This window comes from Neodiprion fabricii, chromosome 2 (genome assembly GCF_021155785.1).
Source record: "Neodiprion fabricii isolate iyNeoFabr1 chromosome 2, iyNeoFabr1.1, whole genome shotgun sequence".
Classification (NCBI taxonomy): Eukaryota; Metazoa; Arthropoda; class Insecta; order Hymenoptera; family Diprionidae; genus Neodiprion; species Neodiprion fabricii.
This window is the reverse complement of record NC_060240.1, coordinates 9,705,694-9,724,851: the sequence shown is the minus strand read 5'-3', so window position 1 is coordinate 9,724,851 and position 19,158 is coordinate 9,705,694. Positions and strand designations below refer to the sequence as shown.

Genomic DNA, 19,158 nt, shown 5'->3' with positions numbered 1-19,158 from the left:
TTTTAACTGTAAAACTCCGGCACAGGAATTAAGCTTAAATGGCAAAGTCCTAATAAGATTGAACTTGCCGAGTTGGAGTTCACACGACGTGTGATTGAAAATTTGAAACCTGCAGGTCGCGATAAGGATTTTTCGCTACAAGTTCACGGGAAAAAAAAGATCCAACTATAATTTTGTCTCGTTGAAATAAAATTTAGACCTCGCTTCAGAATATACGAACAATCTTTTCGAGTGGTGAAGAATTTTTCTTTTTTTTTTATGTTTATAGTTCTAAAATTCTAAAATTGAATTCCGTGGATGATTAGAATTTTATTTTACAAATATCGATCTTATAATATAATGATTTGACAAGTCCGACTGATGTTCAAGATTTCAATTAAAAAACAACCGTCAGTCGATGACATTTGAGTAAACGAATTATTATATCTTTTTTATAAACGTGAAAAAGATACACGCTTACGATTTATTCCTCTAACTCGTCACTCGCTGAAAAATTGTGTTATGCAGAATTATTGTGATAAATTGAAAGTGATAAACTCGTGAATACCAAGAACAGGTTATAAGACAAGTTATGTACAACTGTAATCACCGCTAGTGATTTATCGAGAATTAAATTACGAGCAAAGTCAGCTGTAATGAAGAAAAATTGAACGAGCCACAAACTTTTGGTGCTGAATAGAAGAAAAAAAAAAAACGAAGGAACAATTCAAGTGATTGATGAAAAATTACACTTTAAAAAGTTTTTATTCCCTATTAAGGTAACATTTTTTCAGTCAATTTCTTTCAATCAACCTTGTACGTATAATACAAACTAATTATTTCTTAAACAGCATGGTACATTTTTACTACGTTTTCTCTCTCTCTCTCTCTTTTGCTCGGACACTTTTCTTTACCGCTTCCGCGAGGGCGATACATCCTGAATCGTTGTTCCAACGTTGCAGGCCATAATTCTACGTCGAAACTTCGTCGGTCCGCCGCTTCGTGATCCCTATATAATTATCAAGGCGAAGAAATACGACGATGTTAGTTACTACCTGTATAATACGTACAACGTGTCCAGGGTCGTAAGAAAATACGACGCACGGAAAAGTGAAGCGAAGCGAAAAAAAAAAAAAAAACAAAGAAGAAGAAAAAAAAATAGATAAATAAAATACAACAACCTGACAGAGTTTGCCGCCACAAGTACCTTATAAATCGCTATCGGTATTATTATCACGATGAGAAAAAAAGATGTGGAAGAAGGGAGGGGAAAAAAATGGACCAAAAGGAAGAGAGAGAAAGAGAGAGAGAAAAAAAAACAAAAAATACCGCGGGAAAACAACAACCGAGAAACGTAAAACTTAGAAACGGTGCAGCCGCGAGGCGAGCTCGTAGATCAAATCTAGTTTATCGCTATTCGCTTCTATAATGGCTGGAGAAAACAGGGGCGAGGAAATAGGGGCTGGGGGTCGTAAGGGGGAAAGGGGAAAGGGGAAAGGAAACGTACCTTTGTGTCGGTTCCAGGCAAGGCGGACAACCCTTCCCTTCCCTTCCTTTTCCTTTCCTTCCCCCCAACGAGGGGCAAAATGTATCCGTAGTGTACTAGACTAAGGCTCGCTCGTTTTGTGTCAAGTAGTAAAACCCAGCGTTCGTTCCGACTCGCTCGACACTCTGACTGCGAATCACACACGTAATATATGGGATAACGTAGATAAGAATCTTTTCACTTTGGTTACGACCACTTGTAGAGATCGGAATTATTCTTTTAATCCGGTTCATTGGCGACGATTAACGAATATGTTGTACGGATCTCGTTTATATTGCGTATACGTACAGGTGGTCACACGTATGAAAAAACTTTGAAAGCCTGGAATTGTCAGGGGATATTTTTAATTTGGTCGTGGAAAAAATTTATAATATCTTCGGAATTAGAAAGTCATTTTTTGAGGCAACGGGCTTACTTTTTTTTTTAGCGTCGAGAAAACAAAATTTTTTTTTACCGATATTTTTGGACGTTACATTTTTCTTCAATTAACGAGCTTGAACGATTTTGGTTTTAGAAACTTACTAGAACTGGGCAAATGTCAGGGAAAACTAGGTTTCAGGTATTGGAAAACATTTTTTTTTTCCAAAAAATTTGTTCACACCCCGCATTTGAACAAAAAAATAATTTTACACGAATCTATGTTACAATCATGGCATATTCATTTTTATTGAAATTTTAAATCGAGCTTTTATATCCCGGGGATAAGACTAATTGATTTTTTTTTTCTCGAAGCATATAACGTAAATTTACGAGGATGAGAAGAAAACTCGTCAGTTTTGTAATTAACACATTTTATGTGATAGCGGATGAATTTTCCCGTATTTTACAGTACAGCCTTAACCGCTTCATTTTATTTTTACTTCTTTTTTTTTACATAAAATTCAAGCGTGATTATTCAGTGCTTTACAACATTACCGTTAAAGCGATATTTCAGAAAAAAAATTTAGTTTCCAGAAATAATCGTCTTCGCTTGGCTGGATTTTTTTTTTTTTTTTCTTCTCCTTTTCTCTCTTTATTGTTTTTTCATTACACTTTCATTTTCTTCTCGAACGGTTGAATACACAGCGTGTAATTCATTTTAGCAGAAACGCGCAGTGATTTGAACAGTAGTCACGAGATATAAAGTGCTGCAGGTAATTAGATACTTAAGTGGATATGTGAAAGTGCAAACTGCAATCACTTAGTCGCAGCAAATGGATTTGAGTGACACTTGAATAAATTTGTAGAAATGAAAATGGACGCATCGTTGTTGGGCAAATATTTATGCGCTAGTAGATAAATTAACATTTTATGCGAATGGAAGCTTACGTGATTAATTTGTGACAAAAATCAATATTTCAACGTGTAATATCTTGTACTACTCGTATAAAAAACAAATTCTTCTTCATTAAGTTATTCGGCCGATGCCGTATTTGAATATATCTTTTCAAAAGCTCCGGGAATTGTGATTCGTATTTTGTGTCAAATTGGATCATTGTCACGACCCTATTCCAATGTACTCGTTTGCCAAACCAAGGACGATTAGACGGATCCGCCGATCTTTGCTTGATCAGAATTTGACCCAAGGGCTGGAGCCATTACCGAATCTGTTTAATGCGCCGAGCACCACTTAAGGACGTTCATGACGTACAGTCTGCTCTAAAAGTCGTTGAGAGATGGAAACAGGGTGAAATGTAATTTGTGTGATATTGCGGAATTTCTGTTCAAATTCAATCTCATGGGAACCTGATTAACAGTGTACCACAAATCGAATCCGGCAAGATGTTAAGACGATGGTAAAAATTCAAATTCTATACAAAACTATACTTAATTACAAAACTGAGATTTAGTTTTCAAAAAACCAAAGTCAACGATGTATCAAAAATTGAAAAATTGTGGTAGAAAATTTTGTACAAAAAAAGAAGAAGGAAAATATGCAATCAGAATTTCATCTTCAGCAACACGTTTCTTTGGAATCCGAATTTAAAGATACAAAAAAAAAAAAAAAGAAACTTATTTTGGCATTCAAGAAAATGCACTGACAACTTTCGTTAATTTCGCGATGAAAATATAACCGGACAAAAATACTGTCATGTTAAATTTTAACCCCTTCGATTTGTGTCGTGTGAAATTTTTGAACCGACGAATTTACAACCGGATTGTACCTACGGCTTGAACGTTCCAAAGAGCGTAAGTAACAAACACCGATGTTACGTTTACACAGAAGTAGTGTGGCTCAAGATGATATCAGCCGTTTTCCACGTGGTCGTACAAAACGGTGGAGGTAAATATCGCCAGATAGTTAACTGCGGAACGGAGATAGGCCAAGCAGGTATGTGAAACCGATCCCCATGGAAACTGGGTCACCCTCGGCTCACTTCGATCTATTTCTCGAGCTACATTTATGCAAATTAAGAGCCCGAATCGCGCCTGGCACGTGCTCAGCAAGCCGCAAATATGCAACTCCCGGACGCCGAAAGTTCAGATTTTAACCTCCGTTTAAAATATGACGTAAGTTTTCCGTGAAACTTGCCACTCGACGCCAGCGTGTAGGCAACCGAAGCTACATCTTGTATCGCTACGTCGTATCGGTGCAGTTCCGGTTGCCTACCTGCCGGCGTCGAGCGGCAAGTTTCACGGAAAACTTACGTTGTAACTCTGGTTTTTTCGACAGGATGGAAAAAACGGATCCTCCATTCTCCGAACAAGCGATTAACGTACGTTCTGTTCTACGGGAAGCTTTCAACGTCAAGCCCACAACATGCTACGAGTTTTCTAATCGCTTTATCCTCTGCGGTGATCGATTTTTATGGAAAGCATCGAGTACGCCGTCGTCGAGTGCCTGCGATAGTGAAAAATTGTGATACGAAACCGCGCTTATCGGCTATACCAATTTGCATAATGTCTATTGGCCCGTGGTGCCCCATTATATGGATCCGATGCGAACGAACTCATATTTTCAAACTGGATGATCCGATTATGTTCCGAAATATCTTCACGGAAGGATTTTCCCGGGGTAATATTCCACCGAAATGACGGTGAGCGAATAAACTGTATTTTTGAGGTTATCGAGGTTAAGGATATCGACTCTCTCGACATCTCTCTCATTTCCTATTTTATTTGACGCGAAAATCTTGCAAAGCACGGTTTCGTGAGAACACTAGAAAATCGTGAACAATCCGATTTTCCCGCGAGTAAATGATACAAGCCCATTTTTCAAACTCGTAAAAGAAAAAAAAAAACGTCGGAAATGTAGGTAATTTTATCCCGACGTTTTGAATCAAAGAATCACGCCCTCGGCCCGTTTTCACCGGAATACCCGAGGGAATATCCAAATTTAACGAAAATATCGAGTGACGATAGTGATTCTCGTCGCACTCCGTATATAACTGACGGTGCTCGAGTATTCGAGTATTTTATTGTCTCACCTGCGGCTGATTTACTGGGTAATAGGTATAACAATGACATGCCGCCAACCCCTGCAGCTCGCTATCTGCATCGCCACACTTCACATCCGGGCAATTCGCACCCCTCACCGATTATAAAAAAAAAAACAAATAAAAAAAATAAAAAAAAAACTCTCGGCGAAATATTGAGTAACTAATCAAGTATTATTTTTTATTTTTTTGTTTTCCTTTTATTGACCGTGAAGTCAAGTAGAAAATACAACTTTATTAATTTGTTGTACATAATTCGTTAATCAACAAAATAAGCTCTAATTGTGATGGGAATTTTTTCATCCTAGCAATGAATCAGCAATTAGAGATCCCTTCAAAATCATCAACAATTGTGCTGTTGTAGCTGAAATTACAATTTACATAAAAAAAACAAAAAAACGGGAGTACTGTAGTTGTAGAATATCGTTTCATTTAAGGGCGGGGTACAGCTTGGAAGGTTAAAAATCATTTGTTAGGATTTTCTTTTTTCAGGAAAAATGCAAACACTTATAGCGATTCGAGTTTCAGCGCTCAGATCGTCCAAGATTTGATCCCCCCCCCCCCGCCCTTGTTAAAGTCATCTCGAGCAACTTTAGTTGCACTTTCAAACCTTCGCTGTATCGTATTTTTATTTTCACAGCTTTTTGCGCCTTTCTCCATCTCTTCGGTAAGTACACTGAGAGAAATTTTTAGTTTATTTATTTACCACAATCGAAAAATATAGTTCCAGGTACAAAATGAAAATTAGTTTTGTAGCTGTTACCAAAAAATCTAGTTTCTGTTACTATTCTTCCTCATTACGATCGCTGTTACTATATTTTTTTGTAGCCGTTGCGAAAATTTGATGCTTGTGCAACAATAAATTGATATTGTAGCCTTACTCAACTAAAAAAGTAGAGTAAACCTCAGAAACTGATCTTACGTTGCAATAACCAAAAAAGGATCGACAATGGCGCAAAATGGTTACGCGTTCCTCGTTTTTCGTAGTTCCAACAATATTCAAATAGTGTTTTTTTTTTAACGATACCTGTTTTACTGAATTTTTCTAGTTACAGTAACAAATGAAATTTTTCTCAGTGTACTTCAACACCGTGTGTAATAGCCGTTGCGCGTTTTGACGCCCCATCATGCTACCCGAAATTCCCACCGAACCGCAACACTAACCAAAGAAGGAATTACATCCGAACTCCGTCTAGTGAGAGAAACTTGGGGTTGAGTTAAGGCTGGCGAGAAATGTCGGACAAGTAGGAAATTCCAACACCTCAAAGGAACCACGCTTATCACTCACCCTCTGCGGATGCAGCGGTGATGGCCGGATACAGATACACGTTTCCTACCGAAGTAGGCACGTGTTTAGAAAACGAGATTAAGGCTTTTCGGTATAATCATGATTAATATCCCGTCTTTCGCTCACACTTATCTCGCCGTGGCCTGCAGTTAACGATAGTATCAAGAAAATTTATCGTCCTCCGCATCTTCCGCATTCACGCCTCGAGGATTAACCCAAAGTTGCGTCGTTCCGCCTGTAATGCAGTTACTTCATAATTCATGCATGTCTGTCTATCGGTCTACGTATTTTATTTGTTGGTGAATGTAAAACTCTTGCAAAGTTGTTTTAAAATTTGAACTAAAAATCTTTCCAACATATCTATCTCATGATCGGAACTTGGATGTTATTTCAAGGTTGACTAATTATGGCAGGCATTGTCGAATAATTTACTAAAATGGCGACAAACATATTTCTAAAATTGTAGAATTCATTCAACTTTTTCAAATTACATTTCTGTTATACATATTAATATTTCAATGGCGTATATTTAAAAGCATCAATCTATTAGCTGAAAAAAAAAATTCAGTTACACAAGTTGAATTTAAGATTTTCAATTACTTTTCATACTTCGGGAAGAGATTTTTTCGACAAAATTCAGTTCAATCACCTCCAGTTTCATTTAAAAACCTGGAACGAACCATTTAGTGTTTTTGTTTTCACTGACATAATGGTATCTTGAGATACGTTCCGTTCTCAGGAATATCAGGAATATCAACATTCACACAACGCGGTCCTCTGAGTAAAATTTACCACCAGAAGAGCGAGTCGTTTCATTCCTGGGATCCCTCGGCGAAAAAAACCCGTCAAAGAAAGCCGAGGGGAGAAGGTAATGGAAAAGTGTAAAACCGAGGCATTGAGCATAGTTGAATACAAATGACTGGGTCGATGCAGCTTGGAGTGGATGAGTAGGCGCTTCATGATCTATTACTAATTAATGCGACCGCGATAATTAGCCACGAAAGCTTTACGAGCCGAACGAAAGCTTCGGTAATATAGTTCGGATTAATCGAAGCAATACTTGTCTCGCTGTAGGAGAGCAAAAGGAAAAGCTGGAGTCGTCTGGCTTTGTCACGTCTCGCTTTTCTCGGAATTGGATCTCCGTTCCTCACAACTGCCGGTACAGACGATACCATTCCGCGTCGTCGAGCAAACCGTATCCTTCGAATCGTCCTAATGATTCGAATTGTTAGTCGAAGGACCATGGCATTGATCCACGACCAACTCGAATACCTTGTCGTTGGAAAAGTTCTGTATTCATCCCTGTCATGTAGTCTCAGGCAGTGGATGTCAGTGTCACTTGGCAGAGTCATTCAACTCTCTTGTCACACTCATACGGACCGAGAAAAGGAAAATTCGTTAAAGTCTGCACTCGTTAAAGTCGGTTGGAGGATTCTAAAGTGTTATGAAATCTGATCTAATCCGCTACAGAGCCAAGAAACTATCATTCTGAAGAGCCTGAATGTGCACTAAAGAGTAACACGTGTGATCAAGTTTCGAAACCACAAAGGAACAGTTTTCCCTGTTCATCGTCAGACAAGTTTTCATGGGATAGAAAATCGTCAAGCGTAGTTCATGATTGGAAATTGATCGTACGATATTGCTCGTGGAGTGAACCTTGTGAGAAAAGGTTTGGAAAAAACTTTAGAAGCGTCCTACGAGAGGTACGAAAAACACTGACAATGAGTAATAAATAGTCAACCGAAACGTGAAACGAGAGTGAAAAAAGCAACACTGCATACATGGAATTGAAAAGAGAGCTGAGCGAGCGAATATCGTCGAAGAAAACAGCTTCAATACGTGTTTGCGCATCGACTAGCACTGAGCAAACGGGGTGACATAGGAACGATCGAAGAGATGAACGGATAAGTGCGGATGTCGCAAAGCCCGGAGATCTTTTCTTCGGACGAGCTGAATCCCGGCGAGTTTAGCGAATTGAATCGAGTTTCTCCTCGGTTCTATTCAGCCGAGTCAGCAGCTGGAGTAGAATAAATAAGGGGTGCAGTGCAGACAGTGAGGACTTGCATCGGACAGAGTTGAATTCCAGTTGTTCGCCAACGAACCCATGAAAACGACGAGTTACGAAACAGGACGCGAACCAGTTACCGATCCTTTTCACCTAGAGAATGGACCTGAACACAGGACAGACGGGGAACGACTTCTGGGACCTTTTGAAATAATTAGCTGGAGCTAATTACAACGCGTTCCAGCGCCGCGGTCCTAAAGCGCGTTGGCACCCTTTGTTACTATGACGTTTGCAGCTGCAGCGCTTCCGCTTTAGCTGCTTCTTATTCTTCGGCATATTTTTCCTTCTTCTTTTTCGTCTTTTTCTTCTCGAAGTTGTAGTCGGGCAGGTGAAAGATAATAGAACTTCTGTCGTCTACAGTTTACATCAATTTGAACTCGGGAGGCACTAATTGCAAGAACTAGAAGGAGTCTAATTGCATTTACTTGTACTTGGTGGCCTCTGACCTACTGCCAACCTCAACTCATCCCCGACTCCGAATCCGTCTACAGTAGCTCCCTTTTACTCACCGTCGGGTTACTTTGACTGCAATTGATTAACTGTTTTCCTACTACTACCCAACGTCGCATGGGGTACGTAAGTAATGTGTACCAGGTTTTCTTCTTTAGAACGGTACAAAGTTTGCAATTTTCACTATTTTAAACCCCTCGTCGAGGGCGCAATGACTGATCGCTGTTCAACTTCTTGGCACGGTCTTGAAACTATTTAAGGAGTTTTTGTCATGAAGCTGTGATCCTTACAGTGACTGCAAATTCACAAAAATATCATTGGAACAGTGAATATAAAATGACATTATAAATCGATTCTCATTCGGTTTCATGTCAAGCACACTCTATTCATTCATCTGCAATCTTATAATTTGAGGTCTTACCGAAATCTGAACACAACTTGTGTTTCAAATCAAAAAGAATACAGTACTCGTATTTTATAACCGTTTCACTAGATCGGATATCAGAACGGTCCACAACCTTTCGAGAATTCAAGAAAATTGAGCTTCACGCTTATCAGGCTCAACTCGAACCCAACGATAGGTGGTAACTTACACTCGGTTAGACATTACTTATGTCTTCTCTCTAATCGATATCAAGGCATTGTTCGGGCGAAGCTGCGATCCGCTTCTTTGTCTCGAATTGGACAAAGTACAGCCCATCGAGAGGACTGCAGTTGGGTATAGATAGATACAAATGGATTGGTGGGACCAAGGTGCAATTGTCACCCTCATTCCTTTGCTTCTACCTCCGTCCATTGGGTGAGATAGAGCCAAACAGAATACCTATACGATCCCGTCGTTGTAAGAAGTTGAATTCCGGTACAAGAGCCGGTTTTCGAGGACATTGAATGGTTCCTTTTTCCCCGTTTTATATCGGATTCTCCTTGGTGCATCAAAGAGCTGAACACGCAAGAGCGAGCCAAGATTTCCCGCCTGAAGATTTCTCTCGCAATCTTCGCTTACGTTGTGTGCGTTACCATGCATCCTTTCTACCGTCACGGTAATTCTCTTTTCTTTTTTTTCCTCTGTGCGCAGGTACTGGGCAGTGACGAATATCGACTACATCCACCAGAGGACCGGAAAACGAATCGGCCTAATGATCGCCGTCGTCTGGCTCGTTGCCGCATTAGTCTGCATCGCTCCACTTCTAGGGTGGAAAGATCCTCAATGGGAACATCGTGTGGTGCACGAAAAATCCTGCCTGGTCAGTCAGGACATCGGCTATCAGGTAAGACAAGCTTCGATGTTTCGAGCCATCTTCGACAGAGTCCTTTTTTTCGAAGAGGTTGTGAATCGAAACGGTTGATCACGGACCGAAAATTCAACAGGCCGAGCTGTTGCATATTGAACGCGTGTGACACGAAGTCCTTTAGAGTGCACCCAAGAGCCGCGATTCCATTTAGTTAGCTCTTCTCGCTGGGAGGGACAGACGACCCTTCAATCTCAACCAACTGCACTTTACGATCCTGCACTATATAGCATCAATTAAGGCAACGTCACTGGTTTATACGTCCCCTGGGATCTCGGTGGAAATCGTGCCATCTTCAGGAACGTGAACAACTTTGAATTTCCAATCTCACATGTCGACTAACGCGGTGCGGATTGCTACGCTATGCTTGAATTGCCGAAGCACTCTGTTGAAAATTTATGGCTATAAAAAGTGAAAAGATTTACTCTAAAATCACCGCCCAACACTTGTTTGACCTTCTCTTTTTCACTGATCGCAGATATTCGCTACGGCGTCTTCATTCTATCTGCCACTCTTCGTGATCCTGATACTTTACTGGAGGATATTTCAAACGGCCCGGAAACGGATCAGGCGACGCGCGGGTCAACCGGCGAACCTTCCAGGTCATTGTAAATCACTTTGCGCCAATATATTACCAAATTTCAATTTGATTGAAACCAATTGCTTGTACCAATCGATGAATGGGGTACCTGAATTTCCCATACTCAAAAGGTGGTCACACTTCGGCTGATTCTCGAAGATTATTTCATTTCTTACCTTCGTCTATTGCTCTGTTTCCTTTATTTCTTATTCAACGATCGCACAGGTACCACCAAATCCATGGGTGCACCGCCCAGACCCATCGGAGGAAGTCATGCCGTTGGAGGCGCGTTGGCTCAGGCGCAAGCTTCCGGTGGAATCGCCGCTGCGGTTGTCGCAGTGATCGGAAGACCTTTGCCCACGATATCAGGTGAGAAGATATATCCCAATAAATCGGGTCGTAAAATGGATTGAGGGAATCCCAGGAGAGAGAGTGGGAGTATCATCCAAGTGTACCAAATGGAGGTCAATCATATTGTGAAAACGGTCGCGTTGAAAATCAGCGAACTTCTCGCGCCTTGGTCTTGGAAAGCTGAATTCGACCCTTCGGAAAGTCAGCCAACATTTACGTACACGTACACTCGGTAGAGGTCTCGTATTACTTAATTAAAGGGTGACAAGTAGGCGAGATTAATGGTTCCTCGGGTTCCAAGAAACACTACAGGATTTGCCCCAGGACTCGGCTCGCGGAGCACAGTTCCTAAACTCGCGCATGATGAGGAATATGAACTTAAATTAATGGGCATCAACTGGCAACTATACATACACGAAATAAGCATACCTACGTTATGACACTTTTCCGTACGTATACACCCTGAATTTGGTTGTGGAGGCGTGACACCGATTCATCTTCGTATAGCTGTGGATATTAATTAAGCGTAGGTGCCGCGACACTTACGAAAGTCTATTCAACGTTCAAGACAGTCGCTTCTACACTGTCCGCCACATTCGACTGCGATTAATTTCACGTGTCATCGGCATCCACCTATATTAGTTACATGGAATCACCGTCATTACGCGTATATCCATCCTTTCTTGACATTCCAAAGACACGCACCAGTAACCGTACTCGCGCAAGGTTCCAGAGTCTGCGATTAAATCTCATTCATTTCCAGCAAGACATCCCGAGTCGTGCGGTTTGATGCAAAGCTTGATTTATTTACACTATCGAAGATGTTGATTAAATCCCTGAAGACACCAGCGAATGAACGCCAATTGGCACGGTACAGCGTCTCAAATCGTTGTGTTTACTCAGAGCGGTTGTAATTGGTAAGCGTCAATCGTTCGTTCCCTGATGGCTCTGACGAAAACATTGGTGCATAATCGATCACGCAAAAGCGGATATATTGTTTGACAAGCGTTAAATTGACGGGCAGTATTGAACCAACAATTTCAGAGACAACGACGGCCTTCACAACGGTCAGCTCGACAAACACGTCGCCGGAAAAAACTTCGTATCACAACGGTCTGGAAGCGGATCCACCGACCATGGAAACGTCACCAAGACCGGCTATATCGAGGCGGAAAAAAATAGCCGCCGATTCGAAGAGGGAGAGAAAGGCGGCCAAGACCCTCGCCATCATCACCGGAGCCTTCGTCGTCTGTTGGCTACCATTTTTCGTCGTTGCCATACTACTTCCGGTCTGTCAGACCTGCTACTTAAGCGAATATTTACTGGACGTCTTCCTGTGGCTTGGGTAAGCGACGCTTCGCTTATCGATACATTTTACAACCAGGTTGCGTTCGCTTTCTCGCTTGATGATAGTGACTTGACTTCAAGCGAATTTCTTGCATCCTGATGATTTGAGTAAGCTTCATTCGTCTACAGTGAAATTTTCTTCTCCACAGGTGACTTTGCACGTCACGGTAGGTGCAATTACAGATTTGTGTCAAGTAGACGCATCTGTTGTATCACGGACCAAGTCACCTTGTTTATAAGAGTTGTTTAACCCCTTCAGTCACACATTTTTCAACTCAATATTTTGGCTCGAGTTTTGTTACTCGGAAAATTTTGGGCTCGCTGATCACGAATCTGATGTCACAATTTCAGAATTTGTAAATCCAAGATGGCGGATCCAATATGACTGATGTAAGATTGAAAAACTATCAAAATTCAATGATTCTGGACGAAACTTGTTACCCGGTGATTTTTGGGGTCGCTCATCACGAATCTGAAGTCAGAATTTGATCGTTTCTAAACTCAAGATGGCGAATCCAATATGACTGATGTAAAATTTTTAAAACAATTTTGCCTCATTTCGTAACATATGATCCAGACTGTGGGAGTTTTTACCGTAACCGGGAACCGGACTATCCATAAATTACGTGGCGTTTTTACTTTGACTGCGTCTAACTAGGATCGTTTAACGTGTGTGGTTTCAGGTACTTCAACTCAACTCTTAACCCAGTGATCTACACAGTCTTCTCACCGGAGTTTAGAAACGCCTTCAAGAAGCTACTGTGTAGACGACGACGAAGCGTCGGCCGACGGATGGGCATCCGTCATTACATGTAGGAATGGGTTTAGGGTGGAGGTTACACATCTTATTACAATTACGTGCATTTAATATAGTATATACTTTACAGGCCAATAAATAGACCGTCTCAACTATCGTGTTTCGACTCTACACAACGATGTCTATTTCCAATTATCACACTTACCACATGCGGACAATTAACTGTGAAACAAAAGTTGTCAAAGCTTCATTCTCTGCACTAAACTTGGTTAAACCGTGATGATTATTTTCAGACAAATTTACTGTCATCATTGTTTTTTTTTTTTTTTTTTGGTTTTTTTATGACAGAAAAAGAATCTACAATTCTCTTTCCAGCCACCCACCCCATGTTTTTCGGAATCTCTGAAAGTCCATCGTAGCGACGTGTGTATAAGACTTGTAGCTTCAACCCTTCCCTCTATATCACCTATATATGTATATATTATACCTACGCGATAAGAATCCCCGACAACGTTGGTTCGTTCACCGGAAGCGACGGGAATTTCGAATCCCGAATTGCTGGCACTTTGACTCCTCAAAGGAAACTCGAGAACGCGGTTGATATCCGGTACCTTGGACTTTGATTCCGATCCTCTGCGACCCCTGTCAGGATAGTGAAACATTACACCGTGTATATTAGGAGTCGAAAATTCAGTTCTCTTCATCTTTCATGTTTTATAGAAAAGTGACATTGACTGGTAGAAAAAACGAGAATATAGATGAAAAATGAACCGTGAATTCTTCAAGTCTCTCAAATCTCGACTTTAACCCGAATGCCCTTTTCTCTCGAAACTAAATTATTTAACTTTTCAAATTCCCAATTTTCAGGCGTACATAGATTTTTACAATTTATTTTATCACGGGTTCAAAGTAACTCAACAACTGATTATGATCACGGAAAAATTTGAATTTTTTTCTCAATTTCGACCAGATTTCAAAGCTGACGTTTTAACATTGATGATCTAAGTCCGGATTTGTAGAATTATTTCTACATCACAAATTCGAAATACACGATTTTCTACTCATACGATAGAAAGAATAATTCGACGGCAATAAATACGAATCACTCTCAGGATTTTATTGTTTTTTTTATTTTTATTCTGCTAATTTCTCATCTCGTTTCGTTCTCACTCTGTAAGTTACATTTTTTATTCGTTGCGTGCGGGTTTTCTAAAAAAATTTCCAAACTGCCATGCGCGGAAAAAATATATATATGTGTATGTAAAGCGAGCCACCACGCCCAGAAAAGATTAATTAGTATACTTCGAAGAATTCTTAAGGAATTTTTTTTGCAAGGACTCGGGTGGATTGCTGGGCACATAATTCGCGTTCACTGTTGATATACCGACACCTCTCGCTTTAACTTTGAGCTACTTTTATACTTTCTCATTCGTTTTTTTTTTCTTCATTCCTTTCTTTTTTCTCTTCTTCTTTTTCCTTACTTCTTCGCTGCTCTTTATCCTCATTATTATTTTCACCTTTTTTCTTCACGCTCGTCCTAGTTTCTGCGCTGTAAAATTTAACCCGGTTGATATCTATATATTATGTTTCAACACCCTAGAGACCGTACAGCTTTTCACCCTCGGGGAAAATTCACCCCGTGCCGTTGTGCAGCGGCTCGCTAAGACAAACCAAAGTTTTCATTCTTCTTCATATATATATATATATATGTAAATGTATAAACTATATACTATGCAGAGGCATCGTCTTTATGACGTTATTAAAATAGAATAGATCTAGTCTCCTTGCCTCCGGATTCTTGCGCAAAGAGGCATCTTCTTCATAGATAATCATATACAACCGGTACGTGTGAATGTATACATAATTACACCTATGTACACATGTATATAATACATAAATTCGTACGGAGCGTTTATATTTCCAGCATTATAAACGTTCGAAACGGGGTCGCAATTTCCGGTGATAGAGTATATAACCGTACGTATATAAATATATATATACACATATATATATGAGGCTGTAATATTCCTCAACAATGTGGCACGCCGTTCATAATTCACAATAACGTACGTGAACCTGAATCGTATATAAACGGTGAAATTCTCACTCGCAAAGACGCGGAATAAATCTTTTCTTGCTGACAGCAATTGAGCAACAATTAATTTTTCTTTGTTGCTATTTCAGTATTTTTAATTATTTTTCACATCGATTTTTTCCATCAGTGATTCAATTTTCGACTAGCCAATTTAGACTAGAGACCTGCGGAAATTAGTGAACATTTTACGCGAGTCAAGTTGAATTGCGATAATCGATACGATCTTTATCAAATATTCCTCGAAATCGGTATTTTTGATCTTTCGTAAAATAAGTTGTGATAGAAGAATACTTTTTTTTTGAGAGACAGAGAAGGTGAAATAAGGATTGAGAGAATTGATTCACACGAGCTTGATTAAGCCTGAACAACAATTGACACCTGACTATAGGAGAATAAATAAAAAATTTTAAACATACGTTTTAGGTGTTCCGTTATACTCACAATTAATTTTTTAACGCGTTATAGGATTATTTCCTTATTTACTCGCCTGTTTATTATTACGTACACCGTATAGATCAATTATTTATATTAAAAACCCATTCTGAGTGAATGAACGGAAATTGGGGATAACGTCCAAGAGCGGAACAACAAAACTATCAACAAATAAAAATTTTCAACGAGAAGTCTAATCTGTAAAAAACACACACACACACATGAGCAGCTGTACAGATTCATATGCAGATGGTCAATAAACACTAGACTGGGCCAAAAAAAACGAAGAATTTTTTTTTTTAATAGTACTGTAAAAACATTGTTCATGACGACAAATAAAAATTATCCTGAAAGTTTGAGCCCTTAATATTATTATTAAGGGGTGTATCGTTACAGCTATTGATTTTTTAACAGTTACCGCATTTTTTTACCCAAAATCCGTCAATTATTAATCTGAAAAATTTTATCCATCCATATTTTTGAAAGAAATTAAATTTCCTACAAAAAAGCTCTGTTACTAAATTGCCGTAGATCGAGCCGTTTCCTTGTAATCGCGCCTTAAACATTGATTTGTTTTTTCAAATTTTTGTTTGAATTTTTGATTTTTGTAATTACCAGAAAAATCAATATTTTCATAGATCAAACCATTATTTTGGGAAATTTGACGCAAGGAGTGAATTTCATGAAAAATGTTAAGAGACCTTTTTTGTAGAGCATCAAGTTAACATTTAAAGTAATGGTTTTACCTATGAAAATATTGATTTTTCTGGTAATTACAAGAATCAAAAATTCAAACAAGAATTTGAAAAAACAAATCAATGTTTAAGGCACGATTACAAGGAAACGGCTCGATCTAAGTCAATTTAGTAAGAGAGCTTTTTTGTAGGAAATTTAATTTCCTTCAAAAATATGGATTGATAAAATTTTTCAGATTGATAATTGACGGATTTTGGGTAAATAAATGCGGTAACTGTTAAAAAATCAATCGCTGTAACGATACACCCCTTAATATTAATATTAAGGGCTCAAACTTTCAGGATAATTTTTATTTGTCGTCATAAACAATGTTTTTACAGTACCATAAAAAAAAAAATTCTCCGTTTTTTTTCTGGCCCAGTCTAATAAACACCATACAAATACGTCGCGTATACACGAATTGAATGAAAAATCAAAATATCCATAGTATATCTGATAGGTGGAAAACAAAAGGAACAAAACGTAGAAACGAACGTGAGATAACAAAGGGAACGAGAAATTAAACGAAAATTACAAAGGATATTGAGCAGACATCGAACATACCTAATTCGCGTCTGACAAATATGAAAAATATGATTAACGATAATATAATTGCGTACACTCAACGAACACACACACACGTAGATAGACGTATACATACAGTATATACCCTGCGCAGTTACTAGGTATAATGTGTAATATTAAAAGAATTTCATATACAGGTATAACGAATAATTTATTAGGCATAAATGTGTACACGATATTGAATGCATATACTCGGTGTTAAAACATTTATATTACACATCGTGTTATAGAATTTTAGATTCTCGTAATTATGCGGATATATCGTATTATAACGCGAAATTATTACAAAAAGATAATAATCGAGAGCACTGCAATTTTTCAATATATCTGTCTAACGTGTAATAAAGATTAGTTATAAATAAATTGAAAATCTAAGTGTGTACAGCATGATATATATATATACAGAATTATATATCAACTAATTTAAGGACCAAAAACTGCTTATTAAATAATAATTATAACAACCCTATGTGATAGGGAATGTATACCTGTAACTATACCATATTACCAATATAAATTCATACATACAAACGGATATAAATACGAATTAAGTTAGGCCATTACATAGGTCATAAATTGGTATACGTATATTACTTCCCGTTCAACTGTACATACAACACATACATATATATATAAATATATATATATATTACATCCAAACCCTTCGGTCGGTTCAAATACAAATAAAATAACATACAATAATGTATAAACAGCGATATAGTTATATACACGTATATTATGCAAATAACAAGGGGAAAAAATTCTAATTATAATAATAACAACAACAACAACAACAACAATAATAATAACTATAATAACAACAACAACAATAATAATAATAATAATAATAAAATACATGGACTTCCCGAAAACTCTTCGAAAATATTCAGAAGTTTTCGAATGTTATAAATGGCAATAAACATAAAGAGAACCCTTAATTTTTATCTTGTAAATTACATTATATCGATATATTATACCTTTTTAGTATAAAACCGTACCTGCATTGCGCGGAAGATCGATAAAGGTACCTTACGGTATATTATATTACGCGTATATGTCTCGTGATCGGTTGCTTGGTGACGAGACTCTCGAGATTTGCTGAAAATTTTCCATACCTATGAAATATAAAGCGAGGATAAAAAAAAAAAAAAAAAAATCACAACCAAACGACGACGTGCAGCGTGTATAAAAGGAAATTATTTACACCTGAGCGAGAAAGGATTAAAAATTCTATAATTTAACTTATCCATGAGGGTATTTTCGATTGTTTCTTCTTATATCATTGCAGAGTGAAAGGAAAAATAGTGGAAATGGATTAAAGTATATGATCTGGGAAGTTGGTAAGACGTTCGTTAAATCGCGAGTCGTACTCGGTAGGTATTATACATATATATAGGTATATATGTGAAAAAAAATATGTATATGAAACAAACGTGTAGGCAAATTTTTTTCCTCTCTTATATCCAGATAACGTTGATCGACAACGTGAGTGGTGATCGTTGTTTAAAAATTTCAATCATTGTCCACCGATGTATAAGATATTTTATCTCATGAATCATTACTTACATTCGTGAATATCGGTGGTCACTGATTATGCTATACATTATTATACGTAATATTATACGAAATTGAATGATTGTGAAGTTGAATAGTAAAAAGATGAAGAAGACAGAAGGAAATGAAAAACTAACAATTATATTATAAAATAATACTAATAATGGTAAAATAAACTGTGAGGTACAATCATTTAATTATGCGAGTAAATGCTGATTGTCGTAAAACACGGTTGAAGTGTTTTTTTTTTTTTTTGTTCTTTTCGCGATTTTTTTCTCACTCACCTTGTTAGCCAAGTTCGATTAGCTGGAGGAAAAAATGAAAAGATTGTCGGACGGATGAAAATCGAAGCAACGAACTGTTTTCAATTCCAAACGCTCTTATAATCGGAGTCGAGGCAACAGATCTAATACGCTTATTGTAGAACTGTGTTACTAGGATTGAATAAAATAAATAAATACGTAAATAATCGAATAAATGCATACATATGTTATATATAATATACATAATATTGATATATATATAAATATATATATATATATATACATGTGTATATTGTTACCGAAAGACGTACTGAGAGTAACGACCCTGTAGACAAACAACCTCGTGTATTATTAGGAATAATAATGGACCAACAGAATTAGTGCGTGGAGCCTGCTTTGAGCGCTATCGATTCGGTTAAGTGTATT

At 38.1% G+C, this 19,158-nt stretch overlaps 1 protein-coding gene across 3 annotated transcripts in view; it reads left to right on the top strand.

The window, feature by feature from the left end:
- LOC124175663 (5-hydroxytryptamine receptor-like) overlaps positions 1-14,006 on the top strand; it is a 173,116-nt gene extending 159,110 nt beyond the window's left edge. For all 3 annotated transcript variants that reach the window (XM_046556067.1, XM_046556064.1, XM_046556065.1), the window contains exons 6-10: positions 9,820-10,012; positions 10,512-10,635; positions 10,839-10,982; positions 12,009-12,309; positions 12,995-14,006. In XM_046556067.1, the coding sequence (XP_046412023.1) occupies positions 9,820-10,012; positions 10,512-10,635; positions 10,839-10,982; positions 12,009-12,309; positions 12,995-13,127 (895 nt within the window). In that variant the 3' untranslated portion in view covers positions 13,128-14,006. The remainder of the gene's footprint in view (positions 1-9,819; positions 10,013-10,511; positions 10,636-10,838; positions 10,983-12,008; positions 12,310-12,994) is intronic.
- Positions 14,007-19,158: the final 5,152 nt, after the last annotated feature.